This window comes from Spinacia oleracea, chromosome 4 (assembly GCF_020520425.1).
Source record: "Spinacia oleracea cultivar Varoflay chromosome 4, BTI_SOV_V1, whole genome shotgun sequence".
NCBI classification, from domain to species: domain Eukaryota; kingdom Viridiplantae; phylum Streptophyta; class Magnoliopsida; order Caryophyllales; family Amaranthaceae; genus Spinacia; species Spinacia oleracea.
Window position 1 is genome coordinate 84,598,583 of NC_079490.1, and position 27,715 is coordinate 84,626,297.

The window sequence follows — 27,715 nt, forward strand, 5'->3', positions numbered from 1 at the left end:
GCTGATTACGTGCTTTTGCTTGTGCATGTTGATCATGGCTATGCCTTATTGATCCTGTGATGACCCAATCTTTGGTGAGCAGTCTCTAAGGATCAATAAGCCTTGTCCATCTGCAGGTTTGAAGATGTTGCATCATTGGGATCGGGAATAGAGAGCTTGTATTTAGTTTTGATTTGCTAAGCTGACTTGGGTTTGTTTAATTGGACTTTAAACTTGTCGTACTATTTATATTTCCTTATTTTCGTTTATTGGTTTTTGGGATTAAACCTGTAATCGATTATTTATAAACCTAAAGTTAGTTTTATGTTTTCCGCTGCAAAATTCTGAATAAGCCGTTACGTTTTCACACGGGCGATAATGCCTTGATAATTCTCTACGTTTTATATTAAAAGATTATTTTAGAAAAGAGAGAATTGTCGGGGTGTTACAAATAACCCTAGAAAGAAATTCTCCGATATGAAATTAGAAGGTAAAGAAAGTGATGCTCATTCTCCTAGAAGATATCCTCTACGGATTGAACTGCTTTCGGAAAGGACCTATGGTAGGCTTACACGACATCCAAGATTAACAAGAATAGAAAGACAGGACGAACAGATGTGCTTTCATCCAGCAAGCTCTCTAACACTTACTAGCGCTAACCTATCCTAATAGATATATTTGTTTCAAATATAGTTGGGAGACTTTACCCAAGAAATGGGTAAAAAAAATAGAAAAACCAGAACATGGGAATGGGGCATAGAGAGCTAGCAGACAATAAGCTGCTAAGAGTGGTGTCGGGTTTATGCATGAAAGTATAGGGGGGACAACCCAATTCGAAAGCCCTTGGTCCTTGGTGCCGATGCTGAATAAGCAGTCTTGGGCCGCAAGCACCACTAGGTCCCAAAAGAGGTTCTTTGTCTCTAGCTATAGTGACTACTTTGTGCGTTTCATTCTCTTCGATCTTATCTTTGATTGCCCCTGTTATGAGTCTGAGGTCATCGGCCTCCGTTTGCGTGGGTTTTGGGCTCCCTCCGTCCACTAGAGAGACATGCGAAGCCATAGAGGAAAGTCTAAGTGCAGTTCCTATTGAGTCAGATTGGGTAATTAGGGGAAACCTTTCAGTGGAGTGTTCATGGTGAAATTCAGAAACTTAGATGGTAGAAACAAATTGAGGCAGGGCCTGTGTTGTTTGACAGTAAGCCGGTTATCATGAAACCTTGGTCACCCGGCTTAGATGTGATGAAAGAAAAAGTGACAGATGTTCCTATATGGATAAGACTCCCTGGTCTAGACCTGAAATATTGGGGGAGGTCTGCTTTGATGAAAATAGCAGGGATTCTTGGTAAGCCTATCAAGACAGCAATCATCCGGGGAACCCTCCTTCACAGTCGGTGTCCCATATTCTTAATAATCTAATTAGAATATTAATATGCATAGGACTACTAAGGTGAAAAGACAGGATGTATTCCGACGAAATGCAAACCTGCTCCCACTTAACAAGATGGGGCTTCTTCTTCTCATTCGTAGACCCCCAGATCCGACCGTTGAATCTCTGACAAACGACAGTTTTCTGATGGCTGCCCTCAAAGCTACGAACTCACTTCTCTCTTTCTCTCCTTTCCTTTTTGTGTGTGTGTTTTCTTCTGATTTTTCTCACACTCCTTTGATGCCTCTCAAGTCAGCCAAATGTTACCCTATGCTTCTCAAAGAAGTTCAACATAACCAAACATTGGTCTACAACAATAAATGGAATATTGGGCTTCTACTTAAAACACAAGCACAAATATTAACATAACTTATGTACAAAAGTGGGCTGGACCCACAACAGGCTGATTATCGATTCTCCTTGATAAATTTAGTCATTCTATTCTTCTCTCCGATTGCAATGCGCATAATCTCTGGGACAAACTACTCTATGCACAAAATAGATAAATAAGGTGATAAAGAGTCACCTTACAGAAGACCTGACTTTGGAGTAATCTTCTCAGAGGGCTCGCCATTCACCAAGACTTGATATGAGACCGTGAAGGCGCACTACTTATCCAATAAATTTGCTTCAAGTTATAAGATAGGAGAATGAATGAGTAGGAGAGGCATTGCATTGGCCAATAAATTTTCTTCATCTGTGTTCTATTTTTGTCCAGATTGACAATCATACGCGGATTCTGTTTTCGACAACTTTTGTGCAACACCGCCTTACCGAAAATACCACTTTGATTGCTTAACTAATTAGTTATAGTGCTTAACTCATTAGTTATAGTGATTAACTAATTGATTCCATTACTTAAGTTATATGACACAAATATGGTCTTTTTTATAGGACGATCTTATATAAAAGTTTGTACTACATTCTTGATACCGAAATGGAAAGTTCTTACACAGACAACGCGTCAATGGCTTAATAACGCATTGGCCCCTCTAATAAAATTGTTGATTTGTTTAAGAATCTTTTAATATAAAAAAGTTTCCGAGAGTACAACTGAACCCACCAGATCCACCACTGTATTGGTCTTTGGTAAGTTGGACAACAAGAGAAAATATACATTAGTTCAACATCTCAATAAGGTTTATACACATTTGAAGTTGTATGATCTGCTGTTCCTTCTTCACAACTTTACAAAGAAGCCGAAAACCCACTAACATAGAGATCTGTTTACATCATGACTCTTATCTCTTTGGCTCATTTAAAGTCTTACCCTCAAAGAACTCTCCCAGCATTCTTTCCAAATCTTCTGGTGTGTATCTGATGTATTTCGAAGGATTCTTACCGCTCTCAACCAAAGGCCTGAATTCACATGATGTATATAGTTAATATCATACAAGACTTGAATTAAAAAGCTTACACCAATAAAACCAACATAACCACATATATAATAAGTTGGTCTCATGCAAATAACAACTCGAAAGAAAAGAGCATGCAGACCGAAAAAACCCCAAAAATACAGTGGAACCCACTAATTTGTTTAGCGCATCTCCTGTGTGACCATCCACACCATCAACTTGATGGTGTAATGCGCGAGCAAAACTGCCTCCTGCGCAACTACTATGGACAACATTATTGGCCGGTGTTACTTGTCTTTCTATGCTAGTGTTAGTTGACTTTTTATGCTAGTGTCATTAACCATTGTATTCGCTGTTACTTTTCTTGTTTTATTGCAGGTTCTTGAATTTCATGTTAGAGGTTCTTGTATAAAAGTATCTGGCGTAAAAACTATAAAAGTACCTCCCCTAAAATATAAAAGTACATCCCTAAAACTATAAAAGTACATCCCTAAAACTATAAAAATATCTTTAGAATTAGCTTGACTAAAACTATAAAGTACCTGACCTAAAGCTATAAAATTAATTGACCCTAAATAAAAGTAACTGACCTAAAACAAAACCGCCGTTTTATGTTCCATTAACCAATGCGTCGGGCTTTAAACGCGTTGGGCGTAGTTACAAGTGTGAACATGTCACACTATCAAGTTGATGGTGTGGCTGGTTACATATAACTACTTGTTAATGTTATACTTCTTCTGTTTCTTAATATATGCATCATTTTCCCTTTATTTATTTACTAACTTTGACTATATTTGTTACTCCCTCCGTCCCTTAATACTCGCACCAGTTTGACCGGTGCGGAGTTTAAGACATTTGAATTGACTTATTAATTTAATGGGTGTTAATTGATAGTGGGGTATTTTTTTAATATAGTTAGTGGAAAATGTGTAAGATATGGGGGAGTGGTGAGTGGGGGTGTGAATTTTTAAATGATTTTTTGTAGTGAATAGGGGTGTAGGTGGGGTTAGTAAGTAAGTGTGAGAAATACTATAATATTGGTATAAATTTCCATTTATAGAAGCAGTGCAAATATTAAGGGACGGCCCGAAAAGGAAAGCGGTGCGAGTATTAAAGGGACGGAGGGAGTACTAATATGTAACACAAATTTTGTATTTTTAATTGTTACTCCCTCGGTTCCTTAATACTCGCCCCAATTTGACCGGCATAGAGTTTTAGACAACTTAATTGACTTGTTAATTTATTAGGTGGTAGTTAAAAGTGAGGTTTATTTTAATATAGTTAGTGAGAAATGTGTCAAATAAATGGGAGGGGGTGGGGTGGAGATGGGGTTGTTTTGAATTTTTTTAATGCTTTTTAGGAAATAGAATATATGTGGGTCCATAGTTAAGACTTAAGAGGGAGAAATGATATAATATTAGTAAAAATTTACAGAAACGGGTCGAGTATTAAGAGACGACTTTAAAAGGAAAGCGGGACGAGTATTATGGGACAGATGGAGTATTGTTAATCTCAATATATATATTTTCAAAATATTACTTTGTAATTTTCACTAATATGTAATTTAAGATATTGATGGGCAAAATTAGTATATACATAGTGTTGAAAGTCAATATGATCCATCGATTGTGAAACTGATGAAGCATAATATATAACACCAAAAATCTTCCTTTTTTTCAACCAATTCCACTTTGGAACCAAATCAATTCAAGGGAAGGAATTTTTATGAGAAATTACTAATTCATATCTTGAAATGTTTTTGGTTTATCCAGTATTTTGAATTGTTCATCCCATATTAAATGTTGTATGCTGAATCACAAATGTTGAATCACTTACATTGTATATTGTGTTAAAAGTCGCGAGTTTTTCGATGCCGGTGTTTTGATTTCAATATACAACATCTAACGTTGGTTACCTACGTCTAGAATTTTTTACTTAAGATTTTGGAATCATTTTTTGTCTTCTCCACATCAAAATAACACACTTCTCATTTATGAAGCACGGGGACGGCACTGGACACCCGTTTCCCGTACCGGGGACGGGTACGGGTCGGGTACGGGACGGGTACGCCATGGATTCGTCCCCAAAACGAATCTGAAATCTGGGTACGTGGGCCGAAACTGGGTACGGCTGGGTACGGGGTGGGTACGCGGGTGGGTACGTATTTGGACAAAAACGAAGTACCCAACACCCATTAAGACCCAAATTCGAAATTTTAGGGTTTTTCCCCAAATCTGAAATCCCTAAATTCTCTCTCACCTGGTTCGACTCTTCGTCTCTTCGGCTCTTCATCTCTTCCTCGCCGCCGGTGTTCTTCCTTGCCGCTGGCCACCAGCGAGGCAGCGTCGCAACGCAGTAACGCACTATCGCAGTCTCGCAGCCTCGCACTCTCGCAGTCGCAGCGACGTCGAGGGAGGAAGTGCGTACCACCACCGCCGTCGAGGGATGCTCGTCGTCTGCAGATAGCGCCGTCCCTCCTTCTCTCCTCGCCGCCGGTGACTCGGTGTCGGTGAGACTTCTCTTTTTCTTTTCTTTTTTCCTTTTTTTGTTTCTCTATTTGTTTTGTATTTTTGTGTTTGAATGATTTATTTTTTTGTGTTGGAAATTTGGAATATGTAGTGTTTAATTATGTTATATTTTTCTGTTATTTTTTTAATTTTTTTGGACGTTTTTTTTTAAAAAATTTTTATTTTCGTTTTTTATATAATTAAATGTTATGTTTTGTGATAAATGATAATGTGATATTGTGATTTAGTCATTTAGGTAACTTAATGTTTAAAATCTTAATTAATTAGTTGAATGAATTAAATAATTAATTAGGAAACTTAATGTTTAAAATCTTAATTAATTAGTTGAGTGTTGAATTGTTGAATGGTTGTGTTGAATGAATTTGTTTATTTTTTCATTTAATTAGGTGGAGATGCATTTGATTCCTTGGAGGATGTTGGGTTTCTAGAGTTTGCGGAACTCTCACTAGATGAGCCGGATTTAGAAAATGTGTTGCTCGTTGAAGATTGATGTGCTTTGTCTAAGTTTTATCTACTATAAGACATTAAATTTAGTTATTGTGTTTTTGTTATTTTGAACTTTGAACTATTTATTGTGTTTTTGGTATTTTGAACTATTTATGTATGGATGTTTAATTTAGCTAAATTCTTGATGTTTTTTTTTTTTTTTGCCGAATCCATGCCGTACCCGTTTTTTGTATTTTTGATTTTGCCGTTTTCCGTCCCCGTATCCGTCCCCGTACCCGTATCGGTGCAACCTAGCTTCTCAACTCCCATCCAGCCCTCACACTCTCCTTCCAGTCTTTATCCCAAGCTGCCACCTTACTAGTAAGCTTTCTTCGTTCACTTATGCTTTATGCTTACTGCTATAGATCCCAACATCCAGACCTTGCTAATGGCAAGATCTATAGTGGGTGTTGGTGAGCTGGTAGCAGTTGAAGAAACTCAAGATCTAAATAATAACTTCTGACAGCCACTAAAGGAAGCACTCAACATACCCCCAATACTCCGAAAAGAGAGACGAGAAGAGATCAGCAGCAGAAAACAGTTATAAGTTATACGCCACATATAAGCAATTGATGTGCATACTACAAAACATTGGATTACCTGCATTATCAAATATTACAGAAGATAAAGAAAATATATGAAATAGATGTAGTTCCTATTCTTTCTTTGGCCGAATATCTCAATCCAACATTCTCACAAACCAACAGTTAAGTTATTTTCTTTTTTGAAGGAAGTACTCCAAGCTATGTTGTTACGCATCAAGTTAAGAATACTCGTAAATTCCTGCTACACTATTAGAATCAAAAGACTGGCTACCCCAGAAAGTGAAAGGGAGACCTGAATAATTATCCGTTTAACATGAAGGGGTGGCCCTTACACCACTCAAATTGGGCCAGGCTCAGCGGTTGGGGTTCACCCTAGGGATGTGGTTGAGGGGGAATGGGCAGATCCCCTTACCTGAGATTGGGACAAGCCTGATCTAGTTGATAGGTGCTCAACTTTGAACTTCAAATTACAATATATGAAACCAATTGTCTCAATTAACTTCCCTTCCATTGAATAGCCGTGTGGATCAAGAATGCAATAAAAACAGCCTCTTTACAATTGTATGGCCGAGAGAGTTTTCTTTGCAATTATTTGATAAGACTTCAAAATTCTGACCCACCTATCCAATCCTATACTAAATCATCATTAAATCATAATACTTGGTTGAATGGTATTCATCATTATCATTATCATTATCATTACCCCATTGCCTCAAAGAGGCTCCCGCAAGAAGCGGGGTAAGGGGGGTTGGACGTACGCAATTTTACCCCTGCAATTGCAGAAAGGTTGTTTCCAATTGACCCAAAAGCGTAACGGGACTACAACCGAACGGCCATCTTCTACTTCATGGAAATGAAGCAAAGAGTTTTTAAGAGCCATTTTGATTTAGTCCATTACATCCCACAGCCAAAAGAACAAATGAATCTTTGGCTCCGTCGGATATGGACAACATTCCGTAGGATACAATGTAATCAAACGAAAAAGAAGCCTTTCACCACTGCAGTGAGAAAGCTCCGGTCAATTTGTATGAGAACTGCTACCTAGTACCTACCCCGCACAACATTCCCCTGTAATGGCTTAAAGATGAATCAAACAACAACTCATGGGAAGTTACAAAGAAATGAAATGAACAAGACAAAGGGGACATACCCAAAACGTTTGACGAAGGATCGATATGCAGGGAGCAACACTTCAGCAACTGCAAGTCTCAGGGATTCACGCAACTCTGTGTCAGGCACTGTCCATTGAGACTGTCTTTGATGAAGCTCCTCAAATTGCACATTGAATGTTTTTAGCCTGTAATCAAGCCTTTACTTCAGCAAAACTTATCAAATACCAAAAGACATAATTTTCTAGGAATAAAAATAAAAGCCAACCTGTCCTTGATTAATGCTCTTGATACTCCACTACTATTTCCTCCATCAGATGGAATTCCAGTCCCTCCCCCAGAAGAGGTCAATCCCTGCGTTGAGAGAGATTGCAGAATCTACAACAACATGAAAATCTTTTCAGATATAGTGCAGGGATTTAAGCATCAAACTACTGAAACTATGCCCTCCACAGAGACAACAGCTTCCTCAGTCAGCTGACTGGTGGAACAGTCAGTGTCATCAAAATACTAGCCAGGAAGGAACTAACGGCTCGTTTCGTGGGCAGTAATGGTTATGAGTTTATAAGTAATTTGCAAGAAAAACTCGATGAAAGCATATGTTTTTCTTCATTAATTTCTATTAGCAAAAATACTACCTCCAAAGGTGGTAAAGAATGTAATGGAAGTTTGTAAAGAAAAACAAATTCATGGGGTATACATGGGGACGGAGTTGCACACCATGGACATCGGCAAGGGACAATCCTTGCAAAAATGCATAGAAGTTCATTATCATTACGTCAAACAGGCCCTTGAGAACATTTCACGATTACCATTGGAATAAAACTCAATAACTAACCCTCATAAGGGAAACAGCCAGAAGATTCATCTTGTCCCTCTTACAAACAGCATGAAACACAACCATACAGAATGTAGTAACATGGAAAGGTTCACAAAATTGTACTTCCTACTTCATCGAAAGCAAGATGCTGCCTCCAGCCCTTATATTTGACTACTTCAAACCTAGGGGGAATACCTTTTAGATAGTAACGATGACATAACGAAAAAAAGTCAATCAAAGAAGGTTGTCTGACTGCTCAGCAGTGACATGAGTCCAGGTTGAACCCATTTGGACAGTCACCCACTTTTAGTAGCTGGGTGGAGCTGTGGAAGTTCCATCAGTAACAACTAAAAATATTGCTACAGTTGATAGAAGATCACATCCATTAAGAAAATTCAGTACCACGAAAACAATGGTTGATGGTAAAATGCAGTCGCTGAATCCATATTACTCATGATGAAAAAAGAGTAGCAGTTCTCTTGAATATGTTTAATCGTGATAAGGATTCTTGAAATTATCTGGCACATTTTCTATCTTACCCTTAATTTCCCTCTGAAGTTATCAGCCCATATATCAACTTATTAGCCCTGAGTTGTAAAATGAACTTGGTATCCCTTGTCTAAATTTATTGGCTCTTATTTGAACTTATTGGCTCTTGTATGAACTTATTGGCTATAGTACATAGATACTGCCTGATTTTCCCTAATCTGAACTTATTTGCCTGAAAATTATTTGAACAATGCCTAAATAAGGACTATAGAGATTAGGATATATCCGTTTAGCTAGTTAGCTCAGAATAGAACAATTAGATATGTCATACTTTTGCTATACTAGCCTCACCACTTTGATGGTGGCAAGTTCACTCTCCAATGTTATCAAACCACAAACCTCAAACAAAGCCTCATACAGGAAGGGAAAAAAAGCCACTTCAACCAAAATTTTCCTAAAATACCTTGTTGACTGTATTTATAAATTTATTTACATCCTCCGTTACAATATTATTGTACCATGTAGGTTATGTCAAAGAATTTTGGTAGTGAGCAAAAAGAAGAGAGAAAGACAAAAATACAAACTTGTCCATGTGATTGCAAGCATTAATAAATCAAAAACGGTTAAGATGTAAGGGTATATTGGATATTTGTGGTGTGAAAGAAACTATTTTATTTCCTATATTGTGAAACTTCGTTAAAAGGTAAATGGTGAAATAATATTGAAAAGGAGGAAGAATTTATTTTGGAAAACAAAATAAATACCACATAACACATGCTCCCAAAAGGAACTTAAACTGCAAGATTCACCAATCAAAAAAACAATTTGACATACAACAAAAACCATAAATTCCTAAAAACATTATTTGAAAAATCATACAACCTGGGATATTTTTTTTTTTTGTTAATTGTGGAAAAGGTGAGTGAGAAGATAAAGTAGGAGAAAGAGTGTAAAACAGTGCGGTAGATGTAAGAAAATGGTGGGTGGGTGTAAGAAAATGTAAAAGAGAAAGTGAGGGGAAAGGTGTAATATTGTGGGGTAAGAGAGGTAAGATGGTAATCGAAGTATACCAAAAATGGAATAAAGTAAAGTGAGTTGTCAGTAGAACAAAAAACAACCATAAACGGAAAGTGAGCAGAACAAAAAAAAAGTAGTTGTTTAACTCTTAGCCACTATGTCAATGATGTTATCACCACAGACAATTGTATTTCACCGACGTAAATTTCTTTCAGCACCTTTGCCAGCTGATTGTATGAAAAACTTAATCACTTTTAATGTAGAAATTTATGGGCAGTAAAATGATAAAATGAAAAAAATGAAAAAAACCTGTAGAAAATAAAGTTCTGGAACTTACAAGTTTTCATTTGTTTGGTTCTTTAATGAAGAAAACTATATTGTTAGGTTCACAAAAGAAGAAAAAAAAAGGTGAACATTTATAGCTACATAGTGTTATATTTTAGATTTCCTTGGTACTTCGGAGGGAGAACGTAGCGAACAATAGGAAACTAGATCGGACAAATATAACAAGAGGACATACCAAGCTAAGCTTGGGCTAGTAGAAACCGTAGCACCTTCCAACCTAAAGTAGTGTTCTATTCACCTGATTTTCACATATCTTATTTTATCCTATCTTATGTTATTAGTTTCGAACTTATCTTATCTTATTAACCCTTATTTTATTTTATCTTATTAAACCTTATCGTACTTTATCTTATTAACCAGTATCTTATCTTATATGGAGTTGGTTTTAATAGGACTCCTTACCAGCGTTCTTTCATATTTTATCTCACCTTATATCATTCGTCCTTATTGGAACTTATTAGACCTTATATGAAGTTATAAAAAGTAATTTTTGAAATTGTTCACCCTTTATCTTATCTTATTATCTCTTATCTTATTTTATCTTAACTAACAGAGCATAAAGGTTGGGAGTCCAATCCCCACTATTGGCACTTCGGAGGTGTGGATCCCTTTACCTTCCCTCCATATTCCAACCGGTCTAACCCACCAACTCGGATCAGGTAGACCCGAGCGGGGATCCAACTCGGTATAAATAAAAAAATTAAACGAAGACACAAGACATAACATACTTTGGCGATTCAACGACAAGTCAGACTAAATCCAACTTTGAACAAGCTTTAAGCACCACATGCATTGGTAACAGTTGTTGCACTACTTTAGTGAAACCCACCCCCACCCCGGATATAAAAAAAGGCATTTTGACCTAAATTCCAATTCTCATTTGGGACGCAAGAATGGGGGATTTGGCAAAGAAAAACTGCATATACAAGTGGAGCAAAGTAATAGGGTAGAACAACAACTCTATTGTGTGTGGGCTCTTGTTAGCTGCAGAATGAAGGCTGTTACATATATTTGACCGCAGTCATCAAGTGCAGAGGTCTTCCATGGTGGATCCGGGTCAATCATTGACTCATAGGGAAAGAAAATCAAATGAGGGAATACACTACGTAGAGGAGACACAGATCTAGACTGTTGGTTGAAATAGTAGGGGAAAAGTTTGATGATGAAAATTATTGGTAAATGTCAATTCTCTGATCATTTCCTTTGAACAGGAAGCATAGATATTCCCAATAAAGCACAGAACATATGACAGAAATTTTCCTTAGTAACAGAGCAGGCCAGAGGAAATACAGCAGGATGGACAGTAAAAATCCACTTTTATAGCACATTAGCACCAGGCCAAAAACAAAACCCCCTGTGTACAACAATAGTCACCAAGTAATAAAAGGGAACAAGCACTGGAGTCCAATGATACACAAAACTAACATGCAGTAAAAGCACGAGTATCTGGATGAAGATTCATCAAGCAATCAATAACGACACGTAACCACCATTAACCAGCAGCCTATGGAAACAAGATGCAAAACTCAGATTCAAACATTCACCAAAAAGTTAAAAATCCACCATTAACCAGCAGCCGATGGAACAAGATGTGTCAGTAGACCATAGAAAACAGAGAACAAGAGTATGATTGGGAGAAACAACAATCGAAATCCTAAAGTTCCGACTATGAGATGCCTCAGTGAGAACCTACCTTTGCCCATGCAATCCTTTTGTATTGATTTGCATGTTGTTGAACAACTCTTCTATGCCTTTGCACCCAATCATCACCCAATAGATCTTTCGCCTCCGATCTGAAATCCAAGATGATTCAGTCAATAGAAATCCCACCATCCTAAGCTAATACCAAAAATAAAGGTTAAACAAGACAGACCTACTATGATATGACATACCTGCGGACAGATCGTACAATATAGTGAATATTATTCATTAGAAACAAGTGAGTTAAAGCAGGATCTCTATATTGTTTGGACTTTCCGTCAAGATTGGTTTGAAGAGCCTGCATTATCCGCATAGTTACGCTGGCAAGTTGAGAGTTTGCATCTTCTGCCTTCTCAAACTCCTGGAAGAGTTGCTTCAGCGTTGACTGGTAGCTGTATAAAATAAATATACAAAGTTTAAGAAAGTTTCAAGGCATGTGCTTCTTATCCTAACAGGCAGCAGAATATAATCATAAAATAATAAGTTGCTTCCATCCACCTATTTTATTAGCTAAAAGTTGGTCAGACTGCCAAGAAAATGAACACTCGGAGAACCAAAGAGTTGACTGAAGAACTGGTAACTTCAGATTTCTCCATTGATCACAACAAGATTTGTGACTGCAGTAAGCCTGATATATCAACAGTCCAACTACAAACCACTAAGCTTTTTCACTATGATTAGAAACCAAATAAGAGCTCAAAAATAGAAAGCTCAAAATTTCTGCTCGATGGTTAAATATATTGAGAAGATTCAAACAAATTTCCAGGCACTCTCTGGAGAGGGAAACACATCACAGCATTGATAATGATTTTAGTTGCAAGTGCTTTTAGATGACGAGAATACAACACAGTATAATAGGCAAGAAATTTAATAGACAGGAATCTAAAGTAAGAGTAGTTGATGCTCAGTTGGCACCAATACGCAAACCTTAAACAGGTTTTTGAAATTTTCAAGGAGGTTTAAAGCACAAGCCTTACTTTTCTTGTGTGTCTTTTTTTCTTTTGGGAACTTCTCAATGGTAGCCGTAAACTTTTGCACATCATATCTGGTAGCCTAAAAAAATCCAAAATCTCACAAATAGTCTTGTATTCTTGATTTTAACATAAAATGGCATTAATATAGATTGTTGGTTAATTATGCTATTAAATGTGACATTTGTTAACCATATGGTTAACTTTTCAATAAAAATAAAATAGAATCGTTGTTTCCTTCTTTTTCTTTTCTAAATCTCAAGTATATGTGTAATGTGTGTGATTATCGACATTACTGTGGCTTCTAGCTTCTCTATCTCCCACCTCAAGAATTTATTAATGGCGGAAACCAACTACATACTCAATGATTTTCTCACCACAATCCTGAAAAAAATTGAATCCTCCCAAAAACATTAATTAAATTCTTCACTGTCTCAAAATCACAACTTCTTATTACTAAATAACAAGCCCCAATTTAATCCCGCGCATTTCATCATTACCACTACTAATTACTTACTCTCTCCACAGAAAGAACCACCATCACCACCATCCAGCACCATCACCACCATCCAGCACCATCACCACTCTCTCAAACTTGCTGGCGACACCATTATTTATGTGGAGGATCCGCTTGAGGCCTTGGATTTTGCAATTTTCCAAATTCGAATTTTGCAACGACTTTTAATTACTTGCTGCAGTTTAGGGAATTGAAGGAAGGATTTTCTCATTTTTCTGGGCTTGTGTAGTATGAGGGTATAACAACATTCTATGTAGTATGTCACTATGTTGAGTGTTCTATCTTGATAAGTTGATTGAGTGTTACTTTATTTAAATAAAATACCCAAAATATCCATTTTTAAAAATGAAAAAGGTAACCATGGTTAATAAATGTTACATTTAACAGCAGAATTTTGCACTGGAAATATAAATCAGTGTTGTTTTGTATAAAAGTCAAGAATACAAGACCATTTGCGAATTTAGGATTATTTAGGCTACCAAACGTAATGTGCAAAAGTTTACGGCTACCGTAGAGAATTTCCCTTTTCTTTTCTTTCTTTTAGTAATTTGGTTCTGAAATTAGATATAATGAACTGAACCTGGGGCTAGAGTGCTAGACTCCTTGCAGGAACAATTCTTTGGAGGTTAGACATTTTTTTCCCGAGGGAGGGGGATGTAAAGCAAAGGTGATCTTCATGATCAGGAAAAATTCCAGAAAAATTAATAAAAAAAGACAAGCTTGTACAGAAACAACAACCCAGAAAATCAGGAGTTGATTTTTACCTAATACCTATGGATAAGTTGAGAGGTTACTCCCTTCCATGGTTTAAATTCAACATGCACCCCAAGGTTTGAATACCACACCAGGTGCCCCCAAGTTTTTACAGATTCATGTGGTAGTGTGGTACACTGGTAGTCTGGTACCCTAACAACTAAGTGAACTAACAGACGTCAAATCCTATAAAACAAATATTCCAAAAGCTACTATCTCTGCTTATTTTTCATTACCCCTAGTCTCAACCCAATATCCTTCCTTTGCCTACAATCAATTCTTCCCCTCACCTTAAAACCATCCAATGCAACTCGATCATCGCTACCATGAAGAAGAGAGTGAAAGAGTTGGTTAATAGAGAAGAGAGTGTGTGGAACTGGAAGGAAAGAGAGGTGCGAACCTGGGGTTTTTGTTGTCAGGGTTAGATGTCTTTTAAGGCGCCAGGTGATTGATTTTTTTTAAGAAACCTGGGATACCTGGAGTCCTGGAGATTTTTTGAAATTTTGAAACCATAGGGGGTAACTGTTGAGTCTAGTCCCTTTCCCCAGAACTTTGGCAAAACCAACTCCCACGTCAAAGACTAATTTTTCTTTAGAAAATGTAGATAAGTGGTTTTTGTTGAAAGTACACAATCTCAAGTATAAAGTCCCAACCCTTCACCTCTCTCTCCCTTCTCCCAGACCAACCATTCAACCTACCCCACTACCATCCTAACCATGAGTACCACGGTTGCTGCCCAGGCCCAGCCATCTTTGCAACCAGAGACAAGAAGCCCAATTCAACAGCCAATCTGATGATTGACACGATCCAGTATCAGGGTACTCAAATCAACATAAAATTGATTAAATAGAAATCTGATCACAGACCTTCAAATCTTGGGTAGGTACATGATGTTTGGGGATATGAGACATCCAAACCAAAAATAAAGAGTACGAAGTACGAAATGCATGTCAGATAATTATTCTAAATTGACCTGACTAAAAACACTTGGCACCGTCAGAACAAGTATCAAAGGAGGCATATATAAAAAATCAGGAGTCACCCAAAATCCACTTATACAAACACCATACAAATGGTCTGGATATCGAGTAAGAAAATGTAAGCAGAACCATACAAAATCCTAGAGGGTTGCTGTAGTTATGAGGGAGGAAGGGATAGAGAGAGGAATCAAGATAAGGAAAGAATCAGGATTTGACATTTAATTATTTTTTTCGTGTTTTCTGGTATCCTCATCATGCAGGAAAAGGGACATTAAATTTGAAAATGCCTCCTGCAAGCGAACGCAGCCTAAATAGTCGGGTTTTCTGCAAGGACACTTTTCAATAATCCTTTAAGTTCTGAGTATAACACGTAGGAGAACTCCAAATATATCTTCAAACAAAACCATCCATAGACTCAAAATATGTTGGGTTGGTAGTTTGATTTGATCAGCTTGCTTCAGGTTCAACTTGCATGGTGAATGCCTCCACTGAATGCCTCCACAATATCGTAGACTTTAGTGCAGTGTGATTTATTACTTTGATTATCAATGCAGAACAGCTTATACTGGTTACACCACATGACGATGCCTAATTGAACTTGAAAACACTAGATCTTTGATATGGCACGTATATCATTGTGTTCTTTCATGTACTTAAAGAGGATGGCTAACTCATAATGCCACTTAGTGAAGATTGCACAGGGGTAATGTATTCATTGGTTTCCGACGTATTTTCTAATCCTACCTTCAAACCTCCCCAGACTCATCAAACAGGAAATACCAATAAAGAGAACCATATTTTGCAGTACCCAATGTGAGCACAAGCCTTCCTCGAAAGAAAATGTAATTCAATGATAAAATTATTTTCCTTACTTTTGGGTAGATGGAAGAATGGGGAAGAATTGAAAAAATTTATGAAATGCAACATTTTGTAAAGGAAGGTCCACCAGATGAATAAAGAGGACACTAGGGTTCACCAACCTACAGCCTTTAAAGGACATACCACCAAAAGTCACAGTATCAAAGCCTTAATTCCAAAGGGATGAGATCGGCTTTTATCTTAATCAACAATCATCATCTTGCCCTTTCAGCCTTTTAAAGTGGCTCTTCTTCCTCCTGATCAGTTGCTTGTGGTGGCATAAGCGATAGGCTTCTCCTAGGATCTGGTTGTTCTGGAAAACTCTAACAAAACTCTCACATGGTATCATCCATCAAACTTGTCATTTTAGATCATATGAGCCAACATGTTTTAGCACAGAAAACTTTCTTTCCCACCACACAGCAGCAGCAAGCCAAATTTGATAGCCAAAACTCCACATTTCTGTCTAACATTTATTGAAGAAGTTCGGACACCAAAAATTAAAAATACAAGTAGCGTTCAGTTAACTTTTCAAGTACTTTCTTGGATTAAAGTTGGGAGTGTTCATTTTGGTTTGTGGTTATGCACTTATAAAGCACCACACGACCAAGATTCAAGCCAATTTCCCTTTGATGTCTAAAAATCCAAGCCACGAACGACAGGGACAAGAACAGATAAAACCATTCAATAACAAATCTTGAGTTGTAGTTCTTGAATTCCCATAGCAAGGACCGAACTAAAAATTACAAGGCCAATTATGCTTGTATAACAGCTATTACTCCTAAAAGCAGTAAAGAATAAAACTACTTATCTCCACCGTCTTTATAACAACTATTATAAATAGTAACATATGACTTATATCCAGTCAAAATTACAGTCTTTTATTACTTCACCAGCAAATACATGACGGATATACTTTCCTGTCAATCTGTTATTTCTAAACTGCCAGGCTATGATAACAAAGTATAAATCATAAAATGGTTGATGCTCAAATGTTTCTCACAGGACAAACAATTCTGTGTTAAAAGATCTAATCTGTGTGCTTCTTGTTTACTTTTAACGGGTCAAAACAGACTTGCAGGTTAGGGTGTTGATCAAAGATTTTTCAATTTGATTACCGAATATGACTTCTATTTCTCATTCAACTGCGTATTATCAACTTAATAGCTGACACGTTTATCTGGACAAATGATGGAAATATCATATCTTATTTGTTTGCTCGGATTTGAAAACAAAGTTTTGCGGGAACTAGCATCTCCACCTTATTGGATTTAAAGTTCATGGTCATGCTAGAAAGTTATAGGAGGCCCTTTCAGTTTTGAGGAGATGCATATTAAACCATTGGATATGAAGTATGACCCCGAGAGAGTAAAAAGGCACTCCATACAGTCACAAATGAAAACCAATTCTTATAGAGCAATAAAAATAAGGTCAAGTTAAAACTTGAGGTGACCTTTGGTTTAACATATATGCAGGTAGCAAAATATACCATCTTTGTTACATCAAATCACCTTTTGTATTGGCAAAATAGAAGTAAAAACTCTTTTTCATTAGAAGTAACGCTTTGTTATTTCAAGTTAACGTTATGTATACAAAAATATTTACTTAAACACATACAATTACATAGATATATGCATGTATATTTTTTTTGTGTATGCAATGTAAATGTTATGTGTGCGCATATTAAAAAAATGTGTACGTATGCACGTACTTGTGTGCATGGACCATCCCTCAAAAATTTAAGACCCAGAACATCCAAAAGACGTTGGTTTCAGAAAAATATTGCATCAGAAAATAGAAAATAGCAGAAATATAGAAGATGATCTTACTCGAACAAAAATTTCACATAATTGATCACATAGCTTGTCAGCGGGTGAACAGTTCCATCAGAAACTGCAGTTTTTGTTGCGTCTTTCTCAACAGCTTCTTCAAAATCACCAAAAGTTTCTTGGGCAGTCTGTGCGAGACGCTTTGTCAGGCCAAAAGCATCTTCTCTCATTTCTGCGCAAGTTTTACCATTGAAAAGCATATCAATCTGCAACACATGACAGAACAAGCCTTCAATATTTGGAAAGAGAATCTATACAGCCTAAGCAATCCATATCCTGTCCAACAATACGAAACAAGTCTGAAGGGCAGTGCTTCATTACTTATGTTAATGTAAAAAACTTATGTTAATGTAAAACACTTAAAATGTCCTCAGATGATTCAATCTTTATGACAGGACTCACAGGAGTGCAAGCTTTTTTTACCCGAGTGTTACGTTTTAGTGGGATTTTATGAACTCGAAACAAAAAGTACAAGACCTGAGGGAATGCAACTAAACTTTGGTATGGGGTCGCAATTCTCACTATTTCGCATGCCTCCAAGTGCTAATATTTACTCTGATACAAAAGCTACAAATTTTCTTCAACATTATCATACCTCGGAATGCAATTCTCGCATTATTTCATACATGTCAAGCAGCACAAACAATTTTTCTGGGGACCTCTTGCTCTTGGCTATAGCATCTCCAAAACTAAGTAATAGTTCAACACTGCTTGCCGTAACATCAGCAAAACATTGATCCCTCAGGGACTCAATGCCTTCAAACATCTGATCACAAACTTTTCTTTCACCAGCGAAAAGAAGTTTAACCTGTTGGCAATAAGGAAATGGTTATGCAATTATATATTTCACACGCTAAAAACACTGAATAAGAAATAAATCCTCACAGCAATTCGCATGAAATGGATCCAATTCCCAATCTTAGCCTCCAAAACCTCCCACTGCATTTTCTGAACATCTTCTTTGCTAAGCTTTTCCACGCCCAATTTGCGCAGGCTTTGTTCTAAGACTGAAGCACGGGTATCCCTGAACATAAATTTGCAATCAGCTGTTATCAGACTAGACTTTATCAAATTCAGAATAAATGCCAACAACTTTCACATCATCCGTGGAACAAAAAGTGATGTTTCCTCTGTCTCAGTTTGCAGTATAGATTTTATTATCATAGCAAAAAGTACTGAATCTTGGATGAAAAAGCGAATATCGCTAAAGGTGAGTAATTCTAAACTATAAAAGCATCCATACAGTATTCAATCTTGGGATGAAAAATCAAACACTCCAAAGATAAGAAACTCTAAGGATGCTAAATTTTATGATACGCAAGAGATACACAACATAAGGATAAACCATCCTCAATCAGAGAATACATAATTTGAAATTTTAGTGTCATTCCAAGAATCACCAGAATAGTAACTACCCCACCTGCCCTAGCCCACAAGAAATCTACGTAAACTATAATACCCAGATCAAGCCATATTATAACATTGGTCCACAAGAAATAAGTACATTCTGCTCTAACCAACTGAAAATATAGCACCAGAGCAACTTACAAAAAGCATGTGCAACAACTCCAAAGCAGCGAAGGGTTGAGTTTCTGGTTAGTATTTTACTGGATTAATCTATTTGCAACAATATTTTGAAGTTTTGTTGAATGGGAGCAGGTAACGAGCACGGGTTTTGAAGGGAAGGAGGGGTAACAAAAAGGTTGTGGGGCAGGGACTCGGGAGTAGTTCCTACAAGGTAAGCGTGTTGGCGGTGATGCATATTATGAGTCGTGGAATAAGTGGATTGGTGACAGGTATGCAATGAAAGTGTTTAGACGGGTACAGAAATAAGGGACCCTTAGTAGAACCTGCCCAGCCCCAATATGATCCCTATTTCACTATGAGATATCTCTTATGTGTCGTATCTAAGACTGGGGAAATCCCTTGATACTGCAAGATAAATTTGTCTGTAGGAACCAAAAGCAGTAAAATGGAAAATTCCTTGGTTTTATCCTTATGGTCCTTTATGAATTTGTTTCCCATGTTGCGATAGCAAATCAGCATAGTCCAGATATTTGTTTGGTTGGATATAAGTAACAGGATCCAAGATACTTCAATCACGAAGAACTTAATCCGGAAATGCCAAAACCTATTTGATTGACTATAGGAACTACATGTGTAGCTTTTCGTACACACACACATCCTATGGGAGATACAATTTCCCAATTCTGTGTTTTTCCTTTGTTTAGTCAGTTAATATAAATTTCGGATTTTCTTTAATTGAGCACTTGATGAGCCTGCATGACCAAATACTTAAGAAACAATGTTTCTCACATCCTAATTTCTACTTAACTGATCATGTTGGAAATAACATGTCAGCATTGGCAATTTGGCATAGATACTGATTGTTTCACTCTAGGAGACTTCATCACCTGAAGACATGCTTGTGTCTTGACACTAATGAGTTTGAAAAGCATATGATAGAGATCATGGATTCAGGGGAAGCAACCCAAAATTTTGGTCTCACTTAGATCCTAATAATCCTATATCCTTATCATAGCCTCTTTTTCTCTTAAATTTTAAGCTAGTGCAAAGCCTCAGGAAAACAGTTAGCACATCTTATAGTCTCCAAGCAACCTAGAAAACCTGACCGATATCCGGCTACTAGATCCATATTACCCAACCATACCTACATTTTATTTAAAACTAGATAACTCTACTAGATTTGGACTGAAATTGACTCAATCCCAACAGAACCTACCTAAAACTTGAATATGATTATATGAACTGAATTTTCATAATAACCTAATGAACAACAGATCAGAAAATTTAGGGTATAACTTATCATCAAAATCGAGTCTGATGCGAAAATTTCCTCTGCAACCTCTAAAACCCCCGTACTTTTTAAGCTAAATCTAAACTTTCCTCTTCAATCTGTATCAACCTTGCTTACGAAGAGTCCATTAGGCTTTAAATGTGGGAAGAGGCATTGAGAAGAGAAATAAGACTCGTAAGAGAAAATTCAGATGCATATAGAAACAAAGTTATATGACAAAAGCAAAAACATTACCCTAATGCCTCTTGTCATGCGCTTGGATGGATGAACCATATAAGAAAAGGATAACCTTAAGAGAGACACTTGTATCATCCTGGCATTGCTTAACCATAACATACAAAAATCTAGAGTTGTACACTAGGCAACCTCTCATCCCCACATTTGCTAGGATATTTGACCCTTTAAAAAGATTTAAGATACTATCTGTCTACCTGCTGTTGTAATAAGAGTATATGACAACCCCCCTTCCCCTCCTATCCCTAGGCTCCCAAAAGAAGTAAAGAACAACGAAAAGGATTTCAGGAGTGCAAGGGTGAATAACTAGTATTACAGCATACAATCTAGGCTACCAAAAGAAAAAGAGATCAAGTTATTCTAGCCAACTTAATCGTCAAATGACCAATTACTCGATAACATGGTAAATGCAAAATTATTGTGCGTTATCATTACTATATGAGCTTCACCTGTAAATTTTGAGTACTTGCTGATGATGCCCTGCCTGAACCATTTGCTGAGCTAAATTATGCAGCAAAGGAAGTATTCGAGGTGGTATAAGAGCAGGCGGTGTGTAGACAGCATTCTCTGAGGTTTTAGAATCACCATGACTTTTGGCACCGGAATCAGCCTGATCTCCATGTGAACCAGAGGAAGGTCGCATTGAGTTAGGGAGGCATTCAAAAAGGCGATCTGGTTCAACAGGCTTACTGATACCCTCGCATCAAACACACAGAACAGATCAATACACATGCGGAGAAAACAATAATGTAGTAGAGGCTAGAGATAACTCCCCACAAATGACAGTGAACATCAAACCCGTCATGTTAGCATAAGAAACATGCAATAACCAGGAAGATATGTTGATTTTCTGGAAGGATGAATACAAGTCAAGAAATAGTGTCTTTTTAGTCCAGAAGGCAACCAACAAAAAATCAACTTTAAATTTTTGAACCTGGTTTGGGGGGCACCAACAGAATATTTTGAATTGACATGAACATAACAACAGTATGTACTCGTTACACAACATGATCTTGGCTAATACGTCTTACCCCAGGGGTTCCTGTTTCCCTAACTCTATTACAAACACACCAAGTATATACTTCCTCCATTTCAATATAGTTGCAATACTTTCCTAAAATGGAAATTTCACAATAGTTGCAACACACCTAAAATGGAAACTTTTTTTGTCCAAAGTTACAATTTTACCTTTATTTAACACACATTACCCACTTTAATTACTAATCCATTATCCCCTAAAACTAATTACACTCCTACCTATTACCATTTTACGACAAACTAAACCACTCCTTTGGTCTCTCTTTAACCTTCATTTCCCCGTGACAGCCATAGCCACCATCCTCCCTCCTCCCCTTTCCCTATAAACAACCATTACCACCACTCTCTCTCTTCTCCTTTTCGCATAGAAGTCATCGCCAACCCCTCTAGGCCTTTAACTTCTGTTCATTGACATATAAAAACCAACAGCTACTACCGCTTCTCTCCTCTGACCTCTCCTCCACAACCACCACCAGTCGCCGCCATTGATTTTCGACCAATAAAATAAACCCTCACTGCAACCGACATACTACCAAAATTACCCAAATGAAGGTCATGGAGGTCGAATTTGGCCAGAGATTCCAGATCTGAATTCATCATCGCCAAATTCGACCGCCATGGGCATCATTTTGTAAAATAAACAAGGAAAACACAAAGGAGAGAATCAAAGTTTTGATTTTGCTTGTGTTACGGACTTACGGTGGACGGTGGTGATTGGTCTCTCCCCTCCTTTTCCCTATTCGAACTTTAGGGATGGGTAATGTGGTGGTCGTGAAAGTTTTTGAGATGGTAGTTGTTCATCCTTCATTCTTTTTTCCTTTGATTTTGAGTTGAATTTTTTCAGATATTTTTCTTATAAAATTCAAACTTGTATTTTTTTCAGATTTACTGTCGCCTTATATTTTTCGTCATTATTAAAATAAGTATGGAGTTCTTGTGGAGGTTGTAGTGTTTACTCCGGTGGTGACAGAGGCGACGATGGGTGGGTGAGGGTGTGGTTTGGTAATTGGCAGGGATGAGGTTGGAATGAAATGGGTAAAGAGATGAACTAATTTATGTGGCAAAAGGTGATGCGGGCCCACTCTAGTACCACTTTCTTAAAGGGTATGCTGTAACAATAAAGAAACGGAGGAAGTAGAAAGGTACAGTACACCTTATAGAAAATGTTGAGTGATAACGCGTCCTAGCAAAAACCGCAAATTTCCATAAAAACCCAAACTCCAAGGTGACATTGTCCAGCCTCTAACACCCCCTCCCCCTTAAAATGTGGGGAAATCCGATAAATAATGGAGTATAAACTATTTATCTAAAGGCTGCAAATATCCAAACAGATATGAAATCTTTTCTTCATTTGTAAATTATATATTTTTAGAGCTTTACCATCCGCTCTCTGCTGATGCAATCAGGCCTTGAAAATATCCAGCATGTTGTGTGTTCTCTTTCACTATAATTCTTTGGAAAATTACTGGTGTGGTACTCCTGAGATAAGTTCCACAGGTATTTCCGAGGATTACCACCTCACTCCTGTCCCTAGGTATAACTGATCCTCTAGAGCTTCTATTTAAGTAATCCCACTAAGTATACATGAGGATATCTTCATAACCAGTAATACCCCTAGCATATTTTAATATACAAATACAGATATCCTTACACATAGAAAGACATATTTCAACCATTATCGACAAAAATATAACCCCAAAAAAGGTAAACAAAGTATCCCTCTTACTCCCTATAATTTTATCTTCATCTCATAATTTTGCTAAAAACTCTGCCATACCTGTTTCTCTCTCCTCGGTTATTACCATCATCCACAACTCCCTCCTCTTATACAGGTTCTCCAACTTGTGTTCCCTTAACCCACCCATTCCTACCCTGTCTAGTTTTCTTTCATACTTTCCCCAATCTGTTCCCTTTGTTCATAATACACTTGCCTCCTATTTTCTAGGGACATCCTTGTATAAAACTAAATGTTTTATCTCAGCATAATCTTCACTCTTCTTATTTGAATCATTGATCTCCTGGTTTTCTCAATATTCACATGATGTCTATATGTTCAGATAATCACCTAGAAGAGAGAAAATGAAAGCTATCATTATCGCAATTCATGGGATTTGTGTTGCCAGTTTTGAAAAAAGTTCAGAGCTAAAGACTATTTGGTGCAGTAGTTGATCGTGATTAGTCTAAGTCACCAAAGGGATTGGGTTATTTGATCGAATTTAGAAGAAATGTTGTAGGGAGAAAGAGGAACGAAGAAAGGGGACTTTCAGTCAAGCAATGAACCACAGAAATCGTTGATGTCACTCAGTCTGAAAAAGTGTTACATGTTTTTTTCATGTTTTTTTTCCATGTTGGCTCTGAAGAACCAAGTTACATCAGTATATTAAGCAAAGTCTTTCATCAACTTTGCAAGAAGTAAAACTCTAAATCCCTGAAACTTTTCCTTTTTCACAAAACAGATTCTATTTAAAGTTATCTACATGGTTTCCATATGCCCTTGCTCAGGGGTGGAAATTTGGAAATTTCCGGCTTCTTCCTCACCATAAATACCTACAGTTGTTATATATACATCTATACTGTTAGTATAATTTACCTCTATAACCCAACTTTTCCTCTCTTCCCTTGATAGGTTCCATCTGTTCAGCATAAGGTATGCAGGACAAACAAACTAAACATCTCAGGCAATGACACAGTTTCTCCTACACAATTTGGAAAGGATTTTTATATGGGAAGTGTAAATGCTTTTTGATATCAGAGTGCAAGATGGAAACCCAGTCAAAAATTTCTTTACACAAAAACAAGCACAATGAAGGAGCAACCTTGATTTTCTTTTTTTAACATAAACCATAAATTTACGTACCTGTACAACGATAGCAGTTGTTTGAATTCCTCCTCCAGCTTAAGAACTGCCTTGCCTAGTAAACTGTTTACATGATTGGCCACCCCCTCATTATTCCTAAACCCTTTGCAATTACCAAAAAACTGAATGATACTTCTAAGCTGATCGATTGCTTCCAAATAGCTTTCCAAATCTTCATGTGGCCCTTTAAGTACTTTGGCCTCAGCCTACAAGTCAAACCCTTATATCACAAATCATAATGGTACTCTTTTGTCATAAATTGAAGAAAAAAGCGACAAAGAAGACGAAAGTTAAAAGTATGTTAGTTATATAGAACCTAGAGACATAAGTACCAACAGGGAAAGGTGTAACAGAGCAATATAATATCAACTCTTTCTATGCTGTTGTTTCTTTTAACCTTTTTTTTTTGGGTTGAAGGGAGGGGACTTGGGGGTGGTTGAAGATGGATAAAGCTGATTCCATTTTTAAAAGAGTACAGGAAAAAATATGCAGCGAATTAGCTGCTTGGTGTGTTTCAACGACAGTGAGCACTATTATATTAATCAAGAACCTCTTCACCAGGCGAGACCCCTAGGAACAATCAACTTAAATTAAAAATCCTACCAAATCAAAATAATACTAAGATCGTGAATAATAACATAGAAAAAGGAAAATCTGGTTTTGCATACGTTATAATATATTAAGCTTATTAAAATAAGATATTAAATAATTACCCTTATGAGTTACGAATCCAAAACCTTTTGTTTTTCCTACCACTTGACAGAATATAGTGATAGCAAAAACATAAGTTTTTGGACTTAAAAAGTACTCTCTCCATTCCTTTCTGTATGCCCATTTGCCTTTTTGCACACATTTGGGCATCTATATCTTCAACTGCGTCCTATAGATAATTATAAAATTTATATTTTGATACTACACATCAAGAAAAATCTAACAAGATCACACTGGAGTACGTTTTTTTCTTATTTAATTCGATGAACACTCATGGTCAAAGTTTCTCTCTTTTCAATTGGAAGAGTCCTTATGAGACAATCAGAAGGGAATGGAGAAAGTCGTTATTTATTTCACCGGCCAATGAGACTGTGACATGAGGCACTCGACTATGAAGGATCATATTGAGTGGTAGAAACCCTTTCATTTCAGGGGCCGTGTGATTAGGGGTTTTCAAGGGAAGGGTAACATAATCAACATGGTTGATTCCATTAGTTGTTGTTTAAACATTCTTTTTACCCCCTCGGGCCCCTCCTATCCACCAAAGTCCTCTACACCCATTCCTCCCACGGCCCCACATCCATTCCCCCCAGGTATTTGCTTTCCTTTTCCTCTTCTACTACATGGTCACCTTGACTTATCATTGACCACTACACCAACCCACTACACTGCTCAACTCAGCCACCCCCCAACCACCGAAAGTAATCGAAACCACCGCAACTACCCACCCATGACTGCCCCTCCACCCGAACCACCATCAACGTCCGCCCAGCCACCCACAAAACCCGTCTCCACCCACCAAGAAATACTCCAACGCCGGAAATCCCACCAACCTGCAAAAAAATACAACACCTAAATACCCACCCCCAAATCACTTGAAAACAACGGCACCACCTCAAACAATCGCTCAAACCCACAACCCTAAACATTTTAAGAAAAAAACCAAAAGAATGTGAAATTACCTCTGCAAATAATTAATCATGGCTTTAAAAGGTCAAATTCAACTGTAAATACTTCTGATCTGAAACTTCTATGGTTGAATTTGACCATTAAAACCTCAAATTAACAATAAGGGAAGGGAGGGGTAGGGGAAGCAGTGACGAAGGGGAAGAAACAGTAGCCGTGAGGGGGAGGGGTAACGACGGCGGTGATCGGGAAAGGTTAACGGCGGCGGGCTGAGCAGTGCCAAATTAAACCAATTGATCACAAACTAACCTGGCGACTAAGGTCAAACTGGGTCAAGATCACTTCAGCAGACTTCAATGTCCGGTCAATATTTTCAGTAGCTCTCCGAATCGAATGTGTCCGAATCTAAGGCACTCAATCAAAATCTCAAGATCAACCTCAAAATTCAAAAACCCTTAAACAAAAAGAAAAATCAGAGGCGGACCTGGGTCGGACGCATGGCGGTTTCGAGGGCGGAGAGGCGGTGGTCGAAAGAACCCAAAATTGAAACGATATTATCAGTAATAGTTTGACTCTTTTGAAGTGATTCCCGCATTGAAGCTGCTTTTGAGCTCAAAGTATCCATGCATGCTGCTCCTCCACCTGCAACTGGATGAATTGGCAACCCCATTTCAGTGGGAGGACAGCGAAAGAGAGAGAGAATTGGGTATTTCTGAAGATTTTATTTGATTTCAATTGAAATAAATTGAATTAAAGAAAGATATGGAAAATTGTGAGCATTGGTTAGTTTAGAACTGCTGTTGCCGGTTGACGCTTTTTGGAAGAAGAGACTACTGCTTTCTGTTTGTTGTCTATTGTCTTAGCTTAGACAGGGTGTTTCCGGTGTTTATTTTTCAACACGACTTTTACTTTCTTTTTTTTTTCACGCACAAACTTGGATATGTTAAAGTATAAAATCTATATATATATATATATATATATATATATATATATATATATATATATATATATATATATATATATATATATATATATATATATATATATAAAGGAGGCATATTTGCTGAATTATTAGAGCGCCACCTAGGATTACTAATGGTTTCGACCAATGAAAAATAAGATTTCCAATTTATTTTTGAATTAAAAAAATCGGGTGCCACGTAGATAATTACTATTGATTTCGACCAAATAAGATTTCTAATTTAGAGTTATAGACTCATGTGGAAACCGATATTTATAAAATATATATTTACAAAAAGATAAATATAAAATATATATATTAACAAATATTTAGATGTATTATACAAATATTAGTGTACCTCAGTCTCACATTCACTCCATTTTATTCTTCATATGGCATTTCAAACGGTGGAAACTCAAAGGAATAAATTTTTCTTTCATACATAGATTTTTAAATAATATGAAATACAAAATTTTGAAAAT

At 37.1% G+C, this 27,715-nt stretch overlaps 1 protein-coding gene across 2 annotated transcripts; it reads right to left on the reverse strand.

Moving 5' to 3' along the window:
- Nucleotides 1-2,398: 2,398 nt before the first annotated feature.
- LOC110796755 (exocyst complex component EXO70A1) lies at nt 2,399-27,219 on the reverse strand. 2 transcript variants are annotated; one of them, XM_056842928.1, is made up of 12 exons: nt 26,757-27,219; nt 26,582-26,677; nt 24,656-24,861; nt 21,210-21,449; nt 18,594-18,732; nt 18,304-18,516; nt 17,709-17,914; nt 11,992-12,192; nt 11,793-11,892; nt 7,697-7,806; nt 7,470-7,616; nt 2,399-2,764 (listed from the first exon to the last, which is right to left on the reverse strand). In XM_056842928.1, the coding sequence occupies exons 1-12, from the start codon at nt 26,940-26,942 to the stop codon at nt 2,647-2,649; spliced, it is 1,962 nt and encodes a 653-aa protein (XP_056698906.1). In that variant the 5' UTR covers nt 26,943-27,219; the 3' UTR covers nt 2,399-2,646. The 2 variants fall into 2 exon arrangements, with proteins under 2 accessions (XP_056698906.1, XP_056698907.1); XM_056842929.1 differs by lacking the exon at nt 26,582-26,677 and having other exon boundaries at nt 26,757-27,196.
- Nucleotides 27,220-27,715: the final 496 nt, after the last annotated feature.

Coding starts and splice junctions, on each gene's coding strand:
- LOC110796755 (XM_056842928.1), bottom strand. CDS start 26,942: ATGGGGTTGCCAATTCATCCAGTTGCAGGTGGAGGAGCAGCATGCATG. Junction 24,862..26,581: donor AGTTTGACCTTAGTCGCCAG/GTTAGTTTGTGA, acceptor TTTGACTTGTAG/GCTGAGGCCAAAGTACTTAA. Junction 7,617..7,696: donor AGAGCATTAATCAAGGACAG/GTTGGCTTTTAT, acceptor GCTTGATTACAG/GCTAAAAACATTCAATGTGC.